Source organism: Nyctereutes procyonoides, unplaced genomic scaffold (genome assembly GCF_905146905.1).
Source record: "Nyctereutes procyonoides isolate TBG_1078 unplaced genomic scaffold, NYPRO_anot_genome, whole genome shotgun sequence".
Lineage (NCBI taxonomy): Eukaryota > Metazoa > Chordata > Mammalia > Carnivora > Canidae > Nyctereutes > Nyctereutes procyonoides.
Window position 1 is genome coordinate 85,619,384 of NW_026575125.1, and position 24,190 is coordinate 85,643,573.

At 38.6% G+C, this 24,190-nt stretch overlaps 2 protein-coding genes across 2 annotated transcripts in view; both read left to right on the forward strand.

Annotated features, from left to right (window-relative positions):
* Positions 1 to 24,190, forward strand: part of HTR2C (5-hydroxytryptamine receptor 2C) — a 167,384-nt gene that overhangs the window by 31,985 nt on the left and 111,209 nt on the right. The window lies entirely within an intron of this gene.
* LOC129518505 (COUP transcription factor 2-like) lies at positions 17,101 to 19,200 on the forward strand. The gene is made up of 2 exons (XM_055338657.1): positions 17,101 to 17,279; positions 18,195 to 19,200. Exons 1-2 carry the CDS (start codon positions 17,101 to 17,103, stop codon positions 19,198 to 19,200), a joined length of 1,185 nt encoding a protein of 394 aa, XP_055194632.1.

Genomic DNA, 24,190 nt, shown 5'->3' on the forward strand with positions numbered 1-24,190 from the left:
CTAAGTCCCCAAAATACACTTCATGAATTTTTTCCATGACTTAATGATATTGCTTCTTTTTAAAAGAAGAATATCAACACGACAATCAAGATTGAATGGGATTTTTTTTTACACTGTGGATTTTCTCACTGAGAAATAGTTAATAAAATAGGTAGTGGAGATAGAATTTTAATTGCCTGTTTACTTATCTCTATTTTTATTATTCAATTACATGTTAGGAGATATTTGAAGGTCTTTACAGAAGTGTATACAATTACAAAGCAGCCCAAGCCATTGTATATTCTTTATTTCTACTTTCTATGTAATTGTAGGGTCACAGACCCTACTGAGGATGAAGCAGGAAAGAAAGCATTCTGAATTAGTACTTAGAGTACACATAGGGTAATGAGGTCAGACCATCCTCTGTAGAGCAAAAGATTTCCGTATTCTAGATCAAGATCATTTTTTAGAACCCCAAAGAATTGCATTATCTAATAAAAAAACACAGTATTTTCTCCTCAAAATTATGTAGAAAAAAATCTCGAGGAGGAGCTGAAAGAAAGACATTTAATATTTACTAAGCACTTACTTATTTTTCTATTTTACTTTAACTCCATTTTCTACATTCTCAGTTTAAGATCTCCTTCATATTTATAGTGAGAAAGAACTTCTTCTGGGTTTCCTATTTTAGGAGCAAGTACAGAGGAGGAAGCTAAATATGTACTATTTAATAGCTAAAGCTAACTTTCATGTATTTAATTTCACATGGAAGACATATTCAAAATAGAGTAGATAAATAATGAAAAGTACATTCCTCATATTCTTTGAAGTATTTCTCATGATGGGAGAGACTGAAATCTAATTTCAATTCGTCAAAAATCTGATTGCAATCTCTGTATATACAAGAATTTCACCAGTGGATGGGACATATAAACCATTGGAATCTACCCTTGTGTTCACTAAAAGGGCAACTGGAGTAAGAAATAAAGATAGCAAACTATTTCCAATAAACATTGTATTTTGCTTAATTACCAATAAAAAGAAAATTGTTTCATAGAAAAATTAAAGATAAATATTAATGTTAATTATATACATATTTGAATTTTATATTTTCATGTCCTTAGCTACAATTCTGACTTTAAAAATCTGTGTTTTAGGTAGTTTTTTTGATCAAATGGCTCTTAAATAATGCCATATTAATACTGTGACTTTGGGAAAATCAATGGATATGTCTCAGAATTATAGTCTCCTTTATAAATGACTAGCTTTTATTGTGTACCTACATTTTAACCTACATTATCTCACTTAGCATCTACCTTTATAGGTATTTGTAAAAATTAAAGACCAAAATTGAAAATATTTAGTAAACTAAATTTTGATACAATTTTGAGATATTATTTTTAGTATTGCATTGAACCAAGCCTCTGGCTACAATTAAATAGATATGCATATGAAAATAGAAACCATGTATTTCCACTTCCGCTAAAACAAATGTTCTGGAAGTATTTTCTTGGTTTTAATATTATAATACAATATATTTTTTTCTCAGTTTAATTATAAAGATGTAAGGTAAACATCTTGTAGTTTAAGTAGAGTGGGAAAGTTAAATGACTAATTCCCCAAAACTTATTTTATTTAAAAATATAAAAGGCAATTTTTGAAGACCACTATTTCATAAGTAATATTTTTAAGCATGTAAGAGTACAACAAATTGCTGAATTAACTTTTACTATGGCTCATTCACCTAAAAGTTTAATTTTAAGAGCTTTAATTTTAAAATAGAGTTTTAATTTTAAAATAATTAAAATTATTATATAATAATATAATAATTAGAGTTTTGATTTTAAAATAATTAAAATTATTATTTTAATTTAATAATTTAATTTATTAATTTAATTTATTAATTATTAATTTTTTAATTTAATTTGATTTAATGGCTCATTCACCTAAAAGTTTAATTTTAAGAGCTTTAATTTTAAAATAATTAGAGTTTTAATTTTAAAATAATTAAAATTATTATATAATAATAATATAATAATTAGAGTTTTAATTTTAAAATAATTAAAATGATTATTTTAATTTAATAATTAAATTAATTATGTAAATAACCAAGTGAAAGAGGGAAAATGTAGTGAGGAAATCTAAGACTATTTAATTTTGATGTAAAATATTGTGACAGTGTGATTAAGAACTGTCTAGTTTTTACTGTGAAATAAACAATCTCAAAAGATATTGCACATGCCATCATGTTCTCCTGCATTTTTTTTCACATCTATGTTAGGATTGCTTGGAAAAAAAGACCATTTAACAGTACACAAAGATGATAGTTAATAGGAAAAATAAAAGTACAAAAAAGAAAACTAGTAGGGCAACAAAGATAAACCTCAACTTACCTTACTTTCTTACCTATTGTTTTTTTTTTTTTTCATGCCTATTAGCTATTAGATCAGAATTAAGGGCTTGGGGTACCTGGGTGGCTCAGTCAGTTAGGCATCTACCTTAGACACAGGTCATGATCCCAGGGTCTGAGGATCGAGCCCCACATTGGGCTCCCTGCTTATTGGGGAGCCTGATTCTCCCTCTCCCTCTGCTACTTCCCTTGCTTGTGCTCTCCTTCTGTCTCTGTCAAATAAATAAATAAAATATTTTTAAAAAGAATTATGGGCTTAAGGAAATTACTATATGCTATAAAACAATGACAGTAACAATAATAAGACTACTCATAGCGATAGCAATGATATATATTAGAGCCCAGCTATATGTCAAACACTTTAAACACTTTACTCAAATCTTCTGACTTAATAAAATAATATAATATAAGGTGGATTTATTTACCTTTTAGAAATAAGAAAACCTAAGTTCAGGTTGTACAGAGTGGGGGGCAGGGAGGACTATGGATCAACCCCAAAGCCAATATACTCTTTCCAATCTGCTTTGCTGTGTCACACAAATAATAGCAGTTTCTCTAATTTAATATTTTTACTTATATTGTTCATCAAAAGCTTACAGTAGACCTTCGATCCAGATATTATTATCCATACTTAACAAATCTGACAGGAAAAAAAAAACAATGCATATGTGTTTACTTGAAAACAATATGCTAATCAGTAAAAATTATACAAGAGGTTTAATCATTTTGTCCCTAAAGAAGAAGCCAACCCCCTGGCATACACCTCATAAAGAATGACATATCTGGAAAACAAATTCAAGGTCATTGCTTTTCGGCACAATTTCCTACCACCATGACAATATTTTTCTGATTTTGGAAGGACCAACTACTGCTACTCACAGAAAGCTTTTAATAATTGTTTATATTTGTCAACTAGAGATATTTTCTACTGTACCATTTAAATTCCTTTGTTGTTTTTTTACTGTTTTTTTTTTAAACTTTTTAGTGATGGCTCTGGAGCTTACAATCTGCATTTTTTAATTTTCATTCCTTTTTAAAAACTAATATATATTTTAAAGACCATAAAATTCACTCCTTTTAAGTATAAAATTTGGTGGGTTATAGTATATTCATGAAGTCAAGCAATCATCACTCTCTAATTCCAGAATATTTTCATCACCTCCAAAAGAAACCCCATACAAATTAGCAGTCACTCTCTATAATGTGCACCTTAACTTAAAATGATCAAGGGTTTTTTTAAAGATTTTATTTATTTATTCATGAGAGACACACAGAGAGAGAGAGAGAGAGAGAGGCAGAGACACAGGCAGAGGGAGAAGCAGGCTCCATGCAGGGAGCCCGACGTGGGACTCGATCTTGGATCTCCAGGATCAGGCCCTGGGCTGAAGGTGGCCCTAAACCGCTGGGTCATCCGGGCTGCCCAAGATTTATATTAAATTTCAACTGTGTATAAATTTTGCTCCGGTGTGCTTTCCCTCCTTGGTGCTACTATTGTCATGCAAATTACACGTTCTACATTATAACACATCAAAATAGTTTTGTATGCATGTTTATGCAGTTGTCTTTTAAACCATTTAGGAGAAGTGTTTTAATTCATATAGACTGCAATTATCATCCAGCCTTTCATTGTAGCTGAAGGATTCCCTTTAGTAGTTATTGTAGGTCAAGTATGCTGGTGGCAAGTTCCCTGTTTTTGTTTATCTACAAACATCTTTACCTCTTTTTCATATTTGAAGGAAAATTTTTCTGTATATAGAATTCTTTGTTGATCGTCTTTGAATGACATATGCCATCCCAATGCCTTTTGGCCTTCATGCTTTCTGATGAGAAGTCAGCTATTAAGCTTTTTTGAGTCATCCTGCAAGTGTTGAGTTATTTATCTCATCCTACATTCATAATTTGCTTCTTGTCTTTCAACTGTTTGACTATGAAGCATCTTGCAATCTTTCTCAAAATTTATTCTAATTGGTGTTCCTTGTAAATTACTGTTTCCCATCAAATTTGGGGAAATTTCAGCCATTGTTTTTTTTTTTTTTTTTAAGATTTTATTTATTTATTCATGAGAGACACAGAGAGAGAGGCAGACACAGGCAGAGGGAAAAGCAGGCTCCAGGCAGGGAGCTCAATGTGGGACTTCATCCTAGGCAGGCGCCAAACTGCTGAGCCACCAAGGGATCCCCATCAGCCGTTGTTTCTTCAAATTTTTTCTGCCTCTTTCTGTCTCTCCTCTCTTTTGGGGACTCAAATTATGCATACATTTGATGGTGTCCAACAGACTGTTCATGTTCCTTTGTTTTTTTCTGTCTATTCATCAGACTGGATAATCTCTTTTGACTGATCTTCAAATCCATTGATTCCTTCTTCTGCCTGTTGAATTCCTCTGTTAAGCCCATCTAATGAATTGAAAATTTCAGTTATTGTGTTTTTCAATTCCAGAATCTCTATTTGTTTTCATTTTTTAATTTTATTTATGCTTTATCTTTTGTATATTTTTTATTGGAGTTCGATTTGTCAACATATAGTATAACACCCAGTGCTCATCCCGTCAAGTGCCTCCCTCAGTGCCCGTCACCCAGTCACCCCATCATCCCATCCCCCCGCCCACTTCCCTTTCTTATATCGGTCTTATTCCTATTACCAAGGTATTTCTTCTTAATTTTTAGCCAGGTTCTCGTCCCAAAGATTTCGCAGCCTTAGGAAGTCGCAGTGTTACTGAGTCCAATTTATTACTACTGTTTCTTTTTTTTTTTTTCCTTTGGTATTTCTTTTTTTTTTTTAATTTTATAAATTAATTTTATTGGTGTTCAATTTACCAACATACAGAATAACACCCAGTGCTCATCCCGTCAAGTGTACCCCTCAGTGCCCGTCACCCATTCACCCCCACCCCCCGCCCTCCTCCCCCTCCACCACCCCTAGTTCATTTCCCAGAGTTAGAAGTCTTTATGTTCTGTCTCCCTTTCTGATATTGCTCACACATTTCTTCTCCCTTCCCTTATATTCCCTTTCACTATTATTCATATTCCCCAAATGAATGAGAACATACACTGTTTGTCCTTCTCCGGTTACTGTGGCCGAGTTCAAAAAGGGTGTTGCCTGAGTTCTCCTCTGGGATTTTGATGGAATCTTGTCTCACATTTAGATCTTTCATCTATTTTGAGTTTATCTTTGTGTATGGTGCAAGAGAGTGGTCCAGTTTCATTCTTCTGCATGTGGATGTCCAATTTTCCCAGCACCATTTATTGAAGAGACTGTCTTTCTTCCAGTGGATCGTCTTTCCTCCTTTATCGTATATTAGTTGACCATAAAGTTCAGGGTCCACTTCTGGGTTCTCTGTTCTGTTCCATTGATCTATATGTCTGTTTTTGTGCCAGTACCACACTGTCTTGATGAACACAGCTTTGTAGTACAACCTGAAATCTGGCATTGTGATGCCCCCAGATATGGTTTTCTTTTTTAAAATTCCCCTGGCTGTTTGGGGTCTTTTCTGATTCCACACAAATCTTAAAATAACTTGTTCTAAGTCTCTGAAGAAAGTCCATGGTATTTTGATAGGGATTGCATTATACGTGTAAATTGCCCTGGGTAACATTGACATTTTCACAATATTAATTCTGCCAATCCATGAGCATGGAATATTTTTCCATCTCTTTGTGTCTTCCTCAATTTCTTTCAGAAGTGTTCTATAGTTTTTAGGGTATATTTTGAGAACCATTTGAATGGTAAATGGTTCTCCAACCTTTTATTTTCAGGTTGTAGGTGTCCTTCTGTCTAAAATGAGTCTCTTGTAGACAGCAAATAGATGGGTCCTGCTTTTTTATCCAGTCTGAAACCCTGCGCCTTTTGATGGGGTCATTAAGCCCATTCACGTTCAGAGTTACTATTGACAGATATGAGTTTAGTGTCATCATGAAATCTATTTAGTCCTTGTTTTTGTGGATTGTTCCACTGAACTTCTTCTTAAAGGGGAGTTTTAAGAGTCCCCCTTAAAATTTCTTGCATTGCTGGTTTGGAGGTCACATATTCTTTCAGTTCCTGCCTGTCTTGGAAGCTCTTTATCTCTCCTTCCATTTTGAATGAGAGCCTTGCTGGATAAAGTATTCTTGGTTGCATGTTCTTCTCATTTAGGACCCTGAATATATCCTGCCAGCCCTTTCTGGCCTGCCACGTCTCTGTGGAGAGGTCTGCTGTTACCCTAATATTCCTCCCCATGAAAGTCAGGGACTTCTTGTCTCTTGCTGCTTTAAGGATCTTCTCTTTATCTTTGGAATTTGCAAGCTTCACTATTAGATGTCGAGGTGTTGAACGGTTTTTATTGATTTTAGGGGGGGATCTCTCTATTTCCTGGATCTGAATGCCTGTTTCCCTTCCCGGATTGGGAAAGTTTTCCGCTAGGATTTGTTCAAATACATATTCTGGCCCTCTGTCCCTTTTGGCGCCCTCGGGAACCCCAATTAAACGTAGGTTTTTCTTCCTTAGGCTGTCATTTATTTCCCTTAATCTGTCTTCAGGGTCTTTTAATTGATTGTCTCTTTTTTCCTCAGTTTCCCTCTTTGCCATTAACTTGTCTTCTATGTCACTCACTCGTTCTTCCACCTCGTTAACCCTCGTCGTTAGGACTTCTAGTTTGGATTGCATCTCATTCAATTGATTTTTAATTTCTGCCTGATTGGATCTAAATTCTGCAGTCATGAAGTCTCGTGAGTCCTTAATGCTTTTTTCTAGAGCCACCAGTAGCTGTAGAATAGTGCTTCTGAATTGGCTTTCTGACATTGAAGTGTAATCCAGATTTTGTAACTCTGTGGGAGAGAGGGCTGTTTCTGATTCTTTCTTTTGAGGTGAGGTTTTCCTTCTAGTCATTTTGCTCAGTGCAGAGTGGCCAAAAACAAGTTGTATTGGAACACGGGGGAGTATCACTGGTCCGTCTAGCTGGTCTTCTGGGGGAGGGGCCTGCTGTGCTGATTTTCAGGTGTTAGCACTTGGGGGAGCTGCTCTGCCCCTGCCTGCTGCCGGGCTCAGCGGGGGTTGTTTACCCCGTGGGGCCCCAGGAGGAACAGCAGCAGTTGCTATGGCAACTGTGAAAGCCTGGATTCAGCCTCTGCAGGAACTACGGGGCTCTCCCTCTGCAGGGCCTGGGGGCTCCGGGGCGGGGCCGCTGATCTGCTCAGCTCGGGGCAGGAGCGTCCTTGCTGTCCTGGGCCCTCCCGGCCTCTGCCTGTCCCAGGGGGAGGCCGGATCCTGGGCTGTGTCCCGGCGCCCTGTGCTCCGGGGCCTGCGCTGTTGGATTCGCGCTCCCGCCCCGCAGCCCCCTCCGCGGAGCCGCCGCCCGAGCCCCTCCGAGCTGCTCCGGCCCCGCCGTGCGCGCTGCAGCCCTTAGGGAGCTCGGCGCACTCTCCCGCGGGCGCAGGTGTCTGTTAGTGTCCCCGGGAGCCCGAGGGCATCCCCGCCCTCCTGGGTCCTGCTCCAACTCCCTGCGAGCCCCTTTCCGCCCGCCGGGAAGGTTGGTGCAGCTCCTGCTCCTCCGGGACGGGGCTCTCCTGTCCTGGGGACACTCGCCCCGGCCTCAGCCCGGCTCCTCGCGGGGCCCCTCCCCCTTGGAGGCCTTTTGTTTCTTTATTTCTTTTTCCCCGTCTTCCTACCTTGATAGAAGCGCGGACTCTTCTCACTGTAGCGTTCCAGCTGGTCTCTCTTTACATCTCAGGCCGAATTCGTAAATTTTCAGGATGGTTTGAAGGTTATCTAGGTAATTTGGTGGGGACAGGTGATTTGGGGACCCTGCTCTTCCGCCATCTTGCCCCTCCCCCCATTACTACTGTTTCAATAATATCCTATGAATAGAACTTTTTCTGAGGACCTGAACTCAGAGTCATGTCAAAAAGCCACAATGCTCTGCAAATAGGAAAACTACATAAATACAGTGCTGTGGTGATGGAGCTTTATATGGAGCTCCAAAACAAGTCAGGTCCCACTTAATTTCTAAAATTCTGAAATGATCGATCTTTATCACTTTGCAAATATTTTTATTGCTTTTGTGAGTGAGGATTCCTCCAAAGTCCTCATTTTACCATCCTGGAAGCCCTACTTTTGTAAGTTCTTTTTTATACATCTTTAATTATAATGACATTTTAAACTTGGCACCATAACATCATGCTACCTAATAAAATTAAAATGGTTATTGAATATCATTTACTACTCAATCTATATTCACTTCTCCCAGTTGACTCAAATTAGGATCTAAACAAGTTTATTCATTTAAATTAGGATCCACACAAAGTCCATACATTATATTTGGATTTTATAAAGCAATTTTTAAAGAGGCTTGGTTCTGACTCTCAGGTGATGTCATATTCATTAAAGGAAAAAGAAGGTCAAAGAAGTACTTTAATTGCAGATGAGAGATTTACACGTTTATAGGCTAAAAGGAAATCACTAGTTTTTGACCTATAAAACAACCCTCCCCAAGTTCAAAGATGTTGTCCAACAACGGCTATTAATTTCAGTTTTGCCTAGAGTCTAAGAGAAAAAGCAAAAGCTGAGGCTGGAAAGAATGAATTTAGAAAGGTGCCAGCCCAGAGAAGAAAGCTGGAAGAGGGGTTATCAAAGTTCTTGGAAAAACCATCAGTAATGTAACTTGGGTTTACTTTACAATGCCAGACTCCAAGTGAATTAATCTTACTTGTGAACTATTTCAGCATTCTGCATTTTTACATTCTCTTTTAATTGGATAATTCTAAGGGATAATATATAGGGCATTGCAGGCCTTGTTTCTATTTTCAGGTTTGCCAGTAACTGTAATCTAGGTGAAGCCACTTAGCTTCTTTGAGTCTCCTGTCCCTGATTTGTAGAACGAGAAGATTGTCTTGGATTCTCTAAAATTGCTTTTATCTCAAAAACTTTATTATTTTAAAGCCCTTCTTAGGTAGATATATGCAATAGATTGTCTTCAATGACTGAGCTTACCCTTTTTGCTTTCCTTACTCTGAAAATGAGGTACCCAATAACTTATTTCCTCTGCCATCATAGCCTGTTTAATGGAAAGACTCTAAATCAAAATTAAAGACAGGTATTGACTATATTAACAAGAAAGAAATATTATCCTTTCTTATCACTCAAACTTCAAAATAAATATTACTGTAACAGGTTTTACTTGGTTTTTGTAATAAAAGCCAGTTTAATAAATGAAACTACCTCAAAAAAAGAAAAAGAAAGAAAGAAAGCTCTGAGGGAATTAAAGCAAAATAGTGTAGTATTATTGAAAATAGCCACACATCACTTCTAAAAGTTAAATCCTGGAGTAATCGTTATCAAATTGAAGCATGGGCTCTTAAATCATCTCAAAATGGCGACAATTTTGAGAATATCATAGAATCATATCCTTTCTTAACAATAAGGGTTATGTATGTCAATGCGCTCTTGAGATGCTTATCTGATCTTTCAAAGATCACTTTTGCTGAACAATATGATAGATGCATTCCAAAAATTGAAATTACAAATTCACTTAATGTTTTTTAGTCAGCCAAATCAGATAACTGAAACCACAGAATTCATCTAGGGACTGGAATTAAACATTTTCCTTTATTAACTGATTAAATAAATCAAATAATTGCCCAAATGTCTTTCACTTTGTACATCTAATTTTTTTTAAGATTTTACTTATCTGACAGAGAGAGCACAAGTAGGCAAAGTGACAAGCAGAGGGAGAAGCAGGCTCCTCACTGAGCAGGGAGGCTAACATGGGACTCTATCCGAAGACGCTGAGTCACCCAGGCCGCCCTGTATATTTAATTTTAAGGCTATCACATTTGGTTTCTGTATCCCTTCTAAAATACATATTTAAATGAAATTTAAATCTTTATTTTACCCAGAAGCTACCACATCCCACTCAACCCTGTGCCCAAATTCTACTATTTCTAACACTTTAAGAAGCTCTTGTGCACCAGCAACAACCTGTTACTGGGATGTTCTAACAGTAATCAAAGAAAACAAAGGTTGTAATTAAAGTATTATAACTTATGTGCCAAACCACAATGAATATAAAACACATTGAATATCTGCTCTTTTTCAGCACTGAACAAACAAAACACGGTGGGATATATAAACGTGTTAATCCCAATCCCTGCCTACAAGAGAGTTTTTAATATAATTATATGTATGCATGTGTGTGTTTGTACGTGTTGGTAGGAAGCAGAAATTTGTATATATAAAGAGATAAAGAGCAATGTGGGGTTATGTGCTAATGAGGCAATATTGTATTGAACACATAATACATAGTTCAGAAGTTCAGTAGAGGGACATGTCTCAGTGATCAGCTGGTGAGGAAAGGGTTCACAATGGCAGCATTTAAATGACTATCATAGGGCAGCCCAGGTAGCTCAGAGGTTTAGCACCGTCTTCAGCCCAGGGCCTGGTCCTGGAGATCCAGGATCAAGACCCATGTAGGCCTCCTGCATGGAGCCTGCTTCTCCCTCTGCCTGTGTCTCTGCATCTCTCTCTCTCTCTGTGTCTCTCATAAATAAATAAATAAATAAATAAATAAATAAATAAATAAAATCTTTTTAAAAAATTAAAAAAATAAATGACTATCATAAAGCAGATGGTATTTCCCAGCTACTAAATTGCATCATAAGTGGTTCTTTTCATACTTTCTAAATATACTCTAAGCCAACTCAACTTTGAGGAAAAATAGAGAAACCCAGTTTAACCATACATATACTTTCAGGATTGCATCCTTCTACTAATAGTTTAATAAAAATACAATAGCTTCTATCTCTGTAACTTATAGAGATATATTTTTATCACATTGCTATCTAATTCTTGAGAAGGAGAAATAGATAAGTTTAAAATGTCATGACAAATACTATGAAGCAGAAACATGACAAAAACATTATCATTAAAACTTACGAATATATTGATAAAAATTTTACCTCAAGGGATGCCTGGGTGGCGCAGTGGTTTAGCGCCTGCCTTTGGCCCAGGGCACGATCCTGGAGACCCAGGATCGAATCCCACGTCGGGCTCCCAGTGCATGGAGCCTGCTTCTCCATCTGCCTGTGTCTCTGCCTCTCTCTCTCTCTCTGTCTCTCTGTGACTATCGTAAATAAATAAAAATCAAAAAAAAAATTTTACCTCAAATACTGACATGATAAAAATGGCATTAAAACATTAAAAAATGAATAAAAGGAGCAATACATGTACAACTGCTCTTACAAGGGCTTCTGCTAATCCCTATTAATTATAATTAAAAAGTGTTAAGATTAGGTACTAAGTAAAATTACCTATATACCTTCTCTGAAAATTTTCTCGATTGCCCTTCTCGGCATTCATACTTCATTTACTTCTAGTCCAATTAATTTTATGTTCATGTTTTAAAGCATGTCTCATTTGAAAAGTTTACAAGGTCTAAGGGGAAATGGCTTTGGAAGACACCTTCTGGGATCATGTGTCAATATTACAGGTCACCAAATATTTATTGAAAGTTCACTCTGAGGACATGATGGCTCAGCAGTTGAGCGCCTGTTTTTGGCTCAGGGCATGATCCCAGGGTCCAGGGATCGAGTTCTGCATCCAGCTCCCTGCGAGGAGCCCACTTCTCCCTCTGCCTATGTCTCTGCCTCTCTTTCTGTGTCTCTCATGAATAAATAAATAAAATATTTTTTAAAAAAGAAAAGAAAGTTCACTCTGCTTTGTGCTTGGCATTAGGAATATAGAGATTAATAAACAGGGCCCTAAGTCCCAGGCACTTATTCACTTTTTTATTTTTTATTTTTTTTTAATATATAAATTAATTTTTATTGGTGTTCAATTTACCAACATACAGAAATAACACCCAGTGCTCATCCCGTCAAGTGTCCCCCTCAGTGCCCGTCACCCATTCACCCCCACCCCCCGCTCTCCTCCCCCTCCACCATCCCTAGTTCATTTCCCAGAGTTAGAAGTCTTTATGTTTTGTCTCCCTTTCTGATATTTCTCACACATTTCTTCTCCCTTCCCTTATATTCCCTTTCACTATTATTCATATTCCCCAAATGAATGAGAACATACACTGTTTGTCCTTCTCCGGTTACTGTGGCCGAGTTCAAAAAGGGTGTTGCCTGAGTTCTCCTCTGGGATTTTGATGGAATCTTGTCTCACATTTAGATCTTTCATCTATTTTGAGTGTATCTTTGTGAATGGTGCAAGAGAGTGGTCCAGTTTCATTCTTCTGGATGTGGATGTCCAATTTTCCCAGCACCATTTATTGAAGAGACTGTCTTTTCTTCCAGTGGATCGTCTTTCCTCCTTTATCGTATATTAGTTGACCATAAAGTTCAGGGTCCACTTCTGGGTTCTCTGTTCTGTTCCATTGATCTATATGTCTGTTTTTGTGCCAGTACCACACTGTCTTGATGAACACAGCTTTGTAGTACAACCTGAAATCTGGCATTGTGATGCCCCCAGATATGGTTTTCTTTTTTAAAATTCCCCTGGCTGTTCGGGGTCTTTTCTGATTCCACACGAATCTTAAAATAACTTGTTCTAAGTCTCTGAAGAAAGTCCATGGTATTTTGATAGGGATTGCATTATTCACTTTTTTAGAAATACTTGAATAATTTAAATGTTATATAGTCTAGCATTTTCTAATTTATTGCTACTAGGTAAAATTACTTATTTTCAGCATCAGCCTTGAATAATTTCTGGAGAAATTTTAAAATCAGCAATGACTAAGTTCAGTGACTCTGACTAAAGGTAACGAATGGAGAGCTGATATATCCATTTTTAATTAAAATCCTTGGGTAAATAGTGGTTTTGTAATATCTCTTAGGAAATGAGATGAAATGTAGAACAATACAATGTTCATGTCTATGTGACAACAAATGTTTGGCAGCAAATAATGTACTACATCATTTGTGGGTGGGTACAGTAAATGTAAGAATTAGTATCACTCCTTTTCCAAAGAGGCTTTTTAATAATGCAAGTGGAATGTATTGGAGGTGCCATGTCAGTCCATCTGTCAATGCAGATGTCAATAAGCATGAAATACCACTAAATTTCATTGGTATTTTTTGAGGTGTTCTAGTGCTGTATAAAGTATGCTTTGATATCAGATGAACATGGGTTTAAATCCCTACATTACCAAGGTGAGAAACCTTGAGCAAATCACTTTTTATTTCTAAATAACAATTCATTCATCTATAAAACTGAAATAAATATCTAACTGAGATGGCATTGAGGGTTTGAAGTCATGTGTATGGAATATCGGGCACTTAGTATATGTAATACCTTAATATTATTAATAAAATTACTCAGGAATTATTTCAGTAAGATGTTTATTTTGGAAGTCCTGAATAAATGTGATCAGGAAAAGTATATTTAAGTTCACATGCCAGAAACTTCTGACAATTTGTCCCAAATGAAGGATAGGTTACTAGAATGAGATCAAAGAACAGAAAAAAAAAAAAGAATACAAATCTTATAGGTCAGCTTACAAATAGAAGTACCTTCTATTTGTAGCTTACAAATAGAAGTACCTTCTATTTGTAGCTTACAAATAGAAGTACCTTCTATTTGTAAATAGAATGGTATTTGATTAGTGTTTTTATGTACAACATATATATATAGGCTATATATATATAAATATATATAGGCAATTTTTATATAATAGGCAATTTTCTTGAGGTTTCAGGAGGGAAACTAAATCCCAAAGTGGATATACACATACAGATAGCATGTGGCAGAGCAGATACTAAAACTAGTCCTTTTCTTCCCTTCCCTACACTCATTAGAACCATAGAATATGTTTTCTTCTGTGCCCTGCTGATTGGAAGCAGGTTAAGCACCTGTTAACAGGATTGATGTTTTGCACATGAAATCCCTAATACAGTTTCTTATTCTAAGTAAAAATCCTTTAAACTCAAGCAGGATAACTGCTGTTCATGGACAGTGGGGCCCTGAGTTCATTTAGACTCACATTACCACTACTCTGGAAGGCCACTGGGGGAATAGTTATAGCCAAAAACTATTAGGTATTTCAAATAACTCTACCCTTTAATGAAAATCTCTCTAGGGGATCCCTGGGTGGCTCAGCAGTTTAGCGCCTGCCTTTGGCCCAGGGCGCAATCCTGGAGTCCCGGGATTGAGTCCCACGTCGGGCTCCCGGCATGGAGCCTGCTTCTCCCTCCTCCTGTGTCTCTGCCTCTCTCTCTCTCTCTCTCTCTCTCTCTCTCTCTGTGTGTGTGTGTGTGTCTATCATAAATAAGTAAATAAATAAATAAATAAATCTTAAAAAATAAAAAAAATCAAATAATTTATTAAAAAAAAAGGAAAATCTCTCTAGTTCTGAGTCTGGTTTCCCTTTGTTAGATGTCAACTTATTTGTAAGATAATGGAAGGCATGAGGTACAGGACAGGATTTTATAGGTTTACTCAGCAATGACTTCTGTTTTCTGAAACATGGCAGACTAAATTTTCTGGAACCACCAAACAAGTATATTGGATATACAGATGTGTGTGTGTGTGTGTGTGTGTGTGTGTACATATCAAAGAACTGACAAGATAGCAAGGAATTATGATGGCAAAATTTTAGTCAATTTTAGTAGAACCCAGATATAGGGTCAAGTTTGAAGCACCTTTTGCCCTACAGATATTGGCTGAACAAGGGAGTTTGAAAGTATGCAGACAGGAATGCAAACCGATCGGCCTCATTTTAAGTTGGCACCCTACAGAACTAACTTTGATGGAAGGGTAAACGGGAGGTAAACCTGAACCACATTCTCATCCCTATGGTTTGTAGGGAAAAGTGCCTTGGAATTGCCTTGCAGAGGGAATCTGTTTTTGATTATTTTTAACCACAAGCCAGAACACACAGTGATCTTAAGTGGTCAAAAAAGATCAATCTATAAATTTAGAGGAGAATAGTCGTGGAACATAGTGCCCAATACATCAATTTAAAAAAAAAAGAAAAACAGCAAACAATGCAATTGTCAAACAGATAAAATTGAAGGGATATTTCACAAAAGAAATCCAAATGAGTTTGAGTACTTTTATATAAGCGGTACTCAAACTTATTAGTAATCAGGGAAATTAAAACCACAATTAAATACCAATAAATAGTCACTAGAGCAGCAGAAATTGAAGTGTGACTATACTTGTGTTGGCAAACACGTGGAATAATAGGAACTCATACAACTGTGGTGGGGGTGAATGTCAATCAATACAACTATACTAAAAAACAATACAGCATTATATATCAATATTAGAAAAGTATATGCTCTATAATCCAGAACTTCCCCTGTTGAGTATACATCACAGAGAAAAGTTAACAACTAAGCACCAACATATATGTAAAAGAATTATTTGTAGTAGTATTGCTTGTAATTACCCCAAACTGGAAGCAATTAAATTATACAAGAAACAATAAAATGGATACTGAAATTGCTGCCTTTAGTAATACAATCCAGTATCATTAAGATAAGAAAGCTGAGACACAGAGAGATACAATCGTTTACCCCAAATCACACATATGTTATACGACAGAGGTGGAGTTTGCCTCCAAGCAATCAAACCCTAAAGTCCTTAGGTAATATATGGCATTGCCTCTCGTAAATTTGTTCTGTGGGAAGTGGATGATATTGCGTTGAACTATACGAAATTGATCTTTTTGTAAATCAAGAGTTGAATGCTAGCAGATTCATATAGTTCAACCTCACAGTTCTCTTAAGTTCTGATTCTATTTGGTCTGAAATCCCCTTGTACAGTGTAGCAGCCTATTTACCTAGTTTTCTCACTCAAAAAGACTTTCCATACTGTCTCTTATTGGTGAAAAAAGTTTCCTCTGTTCTTTTCCTCTAAAAGCCATCATTGCTAAAGAACCTTGGTTGCTTCTTTATTCCAGTTCTCATTTTATTAAGGGACTGTGACCAAGAAATACAGTCTTTGGCATGCATTTGTACTAGTCACGCACTTCTGGGCAACAGCCTCTTCCCAAATTAAAAAAACCCCGTAAGAATTTTTGTTTTAAAGATTTTCTTTATTTAATCATGAGAGACAGAGAGAGAGAGAGAGAGAGAGAGAGAATGGCAGAGACACAGGCAGAGGGAGAAGCAGGCTCCATGCAGGGAGCACGATGCGGGACTAGATCCCAGGACTCCAGGATCACGCCCCGGTCTGAAGGCAGCGCTAAACCGCTGGGCCACTGGGGCTGCCCCGTAAGAATCTTTTTGTCGAAGACTGAACCAGAGAGGCAGGGAGAGAGTGAAAGCAAGTGATATCTTTAGAGAGATTTTTTTTTTTCTGCTTCCTATGTCTATCTTGAAGCCCGATAATCCACTTGCAGATCTCCCAACCCTCCCTCTCCCTCTCTCTCCATATTCGGCTTCCGCTCCCTCAGGCCCGGCACCTCCCTCTCCCTTCCTGGTTGGAAGCCCCCGAAACCAAAAAAGTGAAACCAAGAGAAACAAACAAAACAAAAACACTGGTCCAGACAAGCAACTGATAAAACTTTACAAAAGAGAAACAAAAAAAGAAAAAGTAACCAACCTCAACCAACCAGACCCCGCGCCAGCCGGGGGCGCCCTCCTACATCCTGTCGCACAGTCACACACACAAAAGACTGTGCGACTGAGCCCGACATCAGAAGCCGCCATAGTCCATAGCCAGGGGAGCAGGAACTACCCACGCGGCCCCCGGTGGATATGGAAAAGGTAACCGACACCGGGAGCGACCCCCTAGATGAGATGCCTGGCTCGCAGGGGAGCCAGGTCTTACAGGTGCCTCCTGGGCCAGACCCACCGCCACCCAGTGCCCAGTATGAGCCGCAGACACCCAGAAAAGAGGGCCCAGCCAGCACACTGGAGGAAATGGCGGCTGGCAGCGAGGGCAACCTTGGTGGCTCCAGTGGTGATACGGAGCGGCCGCCGCCGCAGCAGCCACCACCGCAGCAGCAGCCAAAGCTACTGCTCAAACCGCGGCCTCGGCCCAAGCCACGGCCGTTGCCCAAAGCTCAGGCTCTGCCGCGGCCGCCGCCCAGGGCTCGGGCTCTGCCGCGGCCGCTGCCCAAGCTGCTGCCACAGCCAGTGCTACAGCCTCAGCCTCAACTGCAGCCGCTGCCTCAGCCTCAACTACAGCCGCTGCCACAGCCTCAGCCGCAGCCGCTGCCACAGCCTCAGCCACAGCCGCTGCCACAGCCTCAGCCACAGCCGCAGCCTCGGCCTCAACCGCGGCCTCAACCGCAGCCTCGGCCTCAGCCGCGGCCTCAACCGCAGCCTCGGCCTCAGTCGCGGCCTCAACTGCAGCCACGGCCTCAACCGCAGCCTCGGCCTCAGGCGCGGCCTCAACTGCAGCCACGGCCTCAACCGCAGCCTCGGCCTCAGCCGCGGCCTCAAATGCAGCCGTGGCCTCAACTGCAGCCTTGGCCTCAGCCGCAGCCTCAACTGCAGCCTCGGCCTCAGCCGCAGCCACAACTGCAGCCGCAGCCTCAGCCTCAGCCACAGCCTCAACTGCAGCCGCAGCCTCAGCCGCAGCCACAACTGCAGCCGCAGCCACAGCCTCAACTGCAGCCGCAGCCTCCGCCGCAGCCACAACTTCAGCCGCAGCCTCAGCCGCAGCCAGAGCCTCAGCCGCAGCCAGAGCCTCAGCCGCAGCCTCAGCCGCAGCCAGAGCCTCAGCCGCAGCCAGAGCCTCAGCCGCAACCTCAACTGCAGCCGCAGCCTCAGCCGCAGCCACAACTTCAGCCGCAGCCTCAGCCTCAGCCGCAGCCGCAGCCGCAGCCAGAGCCTCAGCCGCAGCCTCAACTGCAGCCGCAGCCTCAGCCGCAGCCGCAAGCACAAAGGCAGCAGCCCATCAATTGCCTGGTGTGTGGCGACAAGTCAAGCGGCAAGCACTATGGCCAATTCACCTGCGAGGGCTGCAAGAGCTTCTTCAAGCGCAGTGTGGGCAAGAACCTGACCTTCACATGTCAAGCCAACCAAGATTGTCGCGTTGACCAGTACCGCCGCAAACAGTGCCAGTACTGCCGCCTCAAAAAATGCATCGACGTGGGTATGAAACGGGAAGCAGTGCACAGGAACAGGATGCTGCCCGCGCCGCCACCCCAAGGGCAGTTTATGTTGGCCAACGGGGAAATTCTCAACTCCCAGACTAACCTGTCTGGATATATTTCTCTGCTGATCCACGCCGAGCCATATCCGCTGTCTGGGTCAGGCAGCCAGGACGTGCAGCCCAACGATGTCTTGATCCTTGAGAATATCTGCGAACAGGCTGCTCGTGTGCTCTTCGGTGCTGTTGAATGGGCCCGGAAGATACCTTTCTTCCCTGACCTGGAGGTGAATGACCAAGTGGCCCTGCTTCACCTCACCTGGTGTGACCTGTTCATGCTCAACTGGGCACAGTGCTCCATGCCCCCCCAGGTCCTCCCCTTCCTGGCCGCCACCAGCTTACACACCTCCCCGGGGTCCTCCAACCAGGTGGCCGTCTTTATGGAAAACGTACAGATGTTCCAAGACCAAATGGAGAAGTTCAAAGCTCTGCACGTCGACCCTGCCGAGTACAGCTGCCTCAAGGCCATCATCCTGTTTGCTCCAGATGCCCTTGGTCTCTCTGATACAGTCAATGTGGAAAGCTTGCAGGAAAAGTCCCAGTGTGCACTGGAACAATACGTTAGAAGGCAGTACTCCAACCAACCAATGAGATTCGGAAAGCTTTTGCTTCGCCTCACTTCTCTCCGCGCAGTCCCCTCCTCAGTGATAGAGCAATTATTTTTTGTCCATTTGGTGGGTAAAACCCCCATCAAAATCCTTATCCGAGACATATTACTGTCAGGTAGCAGTGGTAACTAGCCATATATGGCAATTAAAAAAATAAAATGAAAAGAAGAGGAACGGAAGCAGAGAAAGAGAAAAGGCGAAATCCAGGTTTGTTTAAATTCTTCTGTTAAAGGGTATATGTTACAAGTTCACTAAAAGAAGAGAAGGAAATAATTTAATGGACAGTTAGTTTAAAAAAAAAAAGTCTGTCGAATGAACTTTCACAGAATATCCCCCAAAAAAACAACAACAACAAAAAAAACTAAAAACAAAAAATAAACAAAAAAAATTCTGTGTGGGTCAGAACAGCGTGCTACTTATTTTTGTATAAAAAAGAAATTTGTCTTTTCTTTCCTTCTTTTTTTGTTAAATTTTTAATGAATATTGCCAAAAGTGCATTTAAGGAGATTGGAAGAAAATCAGCAGAATGGAGAAAGTAAGTCTTTTTTTTTTTTTCCAAATTTTTAATTGTCCTCTGTCTATGCACCCCTAGCTGTTCTTTTCTGTACTGTTCTCGTTTGAAACCAGTTTATTCTATAGTTCTATAATAAGTTTTGATACAATCTTGGCTTCTAAAATGCTGTGTATCCTTAAAATATGTTCTGTAAGAATTAAAACTGACTCCATAAAAATATTATAGGAAGATGTAAAACTTTAAAAGGCTATTCAAAGATGATGGAAACACACAAGTGGTATCCAAAAATTTTAGGTGAAATTGAGCACCCTAATTTGATAACTAGAGGAATCACCTATAACACTTAGCTTCCCTTACCCTGCCTCTCCCCTCAAAAGACACCATAACAAACCTAGATTTTAAAGAATTGTTTAGAGAATGAACTTTTGGGATTTATTGGCAGTAAGGAATGTGTCCAAGACACATGCTGTAGTTCTGAATAAGAAGTGAACCTTTGTCATTTAAATTGAGACCCACCAAGTTCTTGAATTGTTATGAAAGTCCTACATTTGTATAGTTAGAAATCCTTTCTATTGTAATTGTTGGTATTATCTCCTTTTTAAAAAATGAGATTAAAGTCAGCATGATAAAATAACACTGTTGGCACTTAATAGGTAACATGATTGATTTGGTAGCTTAGAGTTTACTGTTTGTTTTTAAATAAAGGTTTTTTTTCTTAAGTGCAGTATTTCAGTATACTGTAAAAGTTTTAATAACTGAACTATTTGGTCAAGTGTTATATTCCAAGGAAAATTGAAAGTACTCAGAAATTAAAGGTCTTAAGAAATAATCTTTTTTTCTGAGCCACCATATACCCCAAAAGAGAGTAGACCATTTACTCTTAGCCTGGTCCCCCTGACGACTCCATACCACACAAACCCCACAACTTTGAAAGAGATTTCCAAAATTTCATGGAAGCAAAAAGTAGAAGCAAAAAGCACATCAATTTATACATGCAGATAAATTTCTCTCAGGATTTTATCTTAGGATTTTAAGAAGGTAGTAGATAGGGGAGGATGACAATCAAGTCATGAAAAATTTGGTCACAAAAATCTCTTTAAGATTTCATATCTACTTGTTGGTATGGGGGAAAAATAATCAAAAGTTTACAGATGCTTGAGAGAAATCGTCTTAAGTATAAGAGACTGAGTTTAGTTAAGCAATCTGGAAAAAGGAAGTTATAAAATGGCCATGTAATTTTGGTCTAAAAGGTGTACCTTTTTCTAATTTTTCAAGTTTTTTTTCCATGCAGAAACAAATATATTAAAGCTAAATTTTTAAGGCTGGAGTGTAATTAAGATACAACATGATGTTAGTTTTGTGTTGTACGACCTAACGATCCTATATCCTCACCAACACTTGTTATTTTTTGTCTTTTAGATAACAGCTATTTTGACAATTTAAGGTGATAACTATAGTTTTGAGTCATATTTCCCTGATGATGAGTGATGTTGAACATCTTTTCATGTGCTTGTTGGCCATCTGGATGCTCCTGTGGGAAAATGTCTATTCAGAGCCTCTGTTTATTTTTAAATCAAATAGTGTAGGGTTTTGTTGTTGCTGCTGTTGTTGTTGGATTGTAGAAGTTCTTTAAATATTTTGGAAATTAGCCCCTTAAGGGATATATGATTTGAAAATAATTTTTCTTTTTTTTTTTTTTGAAAATAATTTTTCCCATTCAGTAAATTGCCTTTTTATTTTGTTGATGATTTATTATCCTTTGCAGAAGCTTTTTAGTTTAATGTAGTCTCATTTGTTTATTTTTGCTTTTGTAGTCATTGCTTCTATTGTCAGATCCAAAATGATATCTTTTAGACCAATGTCAAGAAACTTACCACCTACATTTTCTTCTAGAAGTTTTATGGTTTCTGGTCTTATATTCAACTCTTTAATCCATTTTGATTTAATAATTTTTTCTTCATTTGTTTGCTTCAATGTGCAAATATTTGTTTATTGGTTTTTACAAATGTATTTTGGTAATATATGATAATTTGAAAAACTGGATGGGAATATATAATAATTCTTATTTTTGCAACTTTTCTGTATAACTGAAATTGTTTTAAAAATAAAGTTCTTTAAAATTTGCATATAAGTGTACATTCTTCCTTTCTATATATTTTTATCGTATTCTACTAGGGGCCCTCAGGTGGCACAGTCAGTTTAGCATCCAACTCTTGATTTCATCTGGGGTCATGATCTCAGAGTTGTGAGACTGAGCCCTGCATTGGCTCAGTGCTCAAGGCAGAGTCTATTTGAGATTCTTTCTCTCCCCCTCCATCTACCCTTCACCCTTCTCATGTGCACACACTCTCTCTCTCACTCTCTCTTTACTAAGTAAAATCTATGTTCCACTGGATTATTTGTATTTCTAGGTGAGTACTATTTTGTTTTGAAGTATAACACTCATATAGTGAAGTGTAAAAATTTTCATTGTATAAATTAGTAAGTTTTTTTAGATCCTTAATATTTTTGGAAGGCCTAGGTGGCCCAGTGGTTGAGCATCTGCCTTTGGCTCAGGGCATGATCCCGGGGTCCCAGGATTGAGTCCCACATCAGGCTCCCTGCATGGAGCCTGCTTCTCCCTCTGCCTATGTCTTGCCTCTCTCTCTCTGTCTCTCATGAATAAATAAATAAATAAAAATATTTTTTTAAAAAAAGAATTAAAATGTTCCATATGTCACAAAGCAGATGAGCCTAGAGGGTATTATGTTAAGTGAGATAAATCAGACAAAGACAAATACTATATGATTTCACTTATAGGTGGAATCTAAAAAAATAAAATAAATGAACAAACAAAAAACAAAGTACTCTGTGATTCCATTTATGTGATGTTCAAGAACAGGTATTTATTTAGCTATTGTGAGAGAAGTCAAAATCGTGATTATCTCTTGGGGTATGGTGCAGCTTATTGATTGGGCTGTGGCATGAGAAACAGGTTGCTAGTAACTGTATATTTCAATCAGGATGGTGGTTACAACTGTGTGTATATATATGTGTGTGTTTAAAAATATTTTTTGATTTTTTTAATTTATTCACGAGAGACACAGAGAGAGAGAGAGGCAGAGACACAGGCAGAGGGAGAAGCAGGCTCCATGCAGGGAGCCTGATGTGGGACTCGATCCTGGGACTCCAGGATCACACCCTCAGCCAAAGGCAGGCACCAAACTGCTGAGCCACCCAGGGATCCCCTTTAATTCTTTTTTTTTATGGCTGAGTTATATAGATATAGATATAGATCTCACCTCTTTATCCACAATGCCATAGGGTACTTGCCTTTCTGTGTCTGGCTTTTTTATTTCGGTTATAATGCCCTCCAGATTCATCCATGTTGTATTTGTGTTTTTTTCCAGTTTTCTCCTTGTAATTGATTTCTAGTTTTACACCATTGTTGTTAAAGACGTTTGATATGATCTTAGTCTTCTTAAATTTATTGAGACTTGTTTTGTCACCTGATGTGATCTATCTTGAAGAACGTTCCACAGGCACTTGAGAAGAATGTGTATTCTGCTGCTTTTGAGTGGAATATTCTGTGTGTGTGTGTGCGCGTGTGTGTATTTATCTGGTCTAATATGTTATTTAAAATGTATGTTTCCCTATTAATTTTCCATCTGGATGATCTATCCTTTAATGTAAGTGGGGTATTAAAGTCCCATACTGTTATTGTATTACTGTCGATTTCTCTCCCTTATGTCTATTAGTATTTGTTCTATGTATTTAGGTCCTTCTATGCTGGGTGCATAAATATTTTAAAATATTATAGCTTCTTGGTGGATTGACCCCTTTATCACTATGGAGTTCTGTCTTTATTCTAAAGCCTATGTTGTCTGATCTCAGTATAGGTACCTCTAATTTTTGTTGGGTTCTATCTGCATGCCACCTCTTCTTCCATCCCTTCACCTTCAGTCTGTGTACGTCTTTACATCTGAAGTGAGTCTTGTAAGCGGCATACAGATGGATCTTCTGTTTTGTGGGTTTTTTAATCCATTTATCCACTCTGTCTTTTGATTGGAGAACTCAACCCATGGAAATGTAAATTAATTCTTGACAGGTGTGTCCTTTTTGCAATTCTGTTCGTTGTTTTCTGGCTGTTTTGTGGTTTCTTTCTTCCTTTTTTCTTCTCTTGCTCTCTTGTAGTTTGATGACTTTCTATAGTGTTATGTTTAGATTCCTTTCTCATTTTCCTTTGTGTATCTCCTATGGATTTTTGCTTTGTGGTGACCATAGGGCTCATCTATTACAGTCTAGAAATTTAATGAACTATTTTAGTTGACAGCAGGTTAATGTTGAATGCATTCTAGAACTCTACATTTTTCCTCTCCCTACATGATTATGTTTTAAAGTCACATTCTACATTTTTATGTGTATTCCTTAACTAATTATTAAAGTTACAGTTATTTTGATTACTTTTGCCTTTAAACCTATGTACTAGCTTTATAAGTGATCAGTTCACTGTCTTTCCTGTATATTTACTTTTTGGGGAGAGATTTACACTCTCATATTTTTTCTTGTTCCCAATAAGTGCTCTTGCCTTTCAGTTTGAAGAAGCCTCTTGAACCTTTCTTGTAAGGC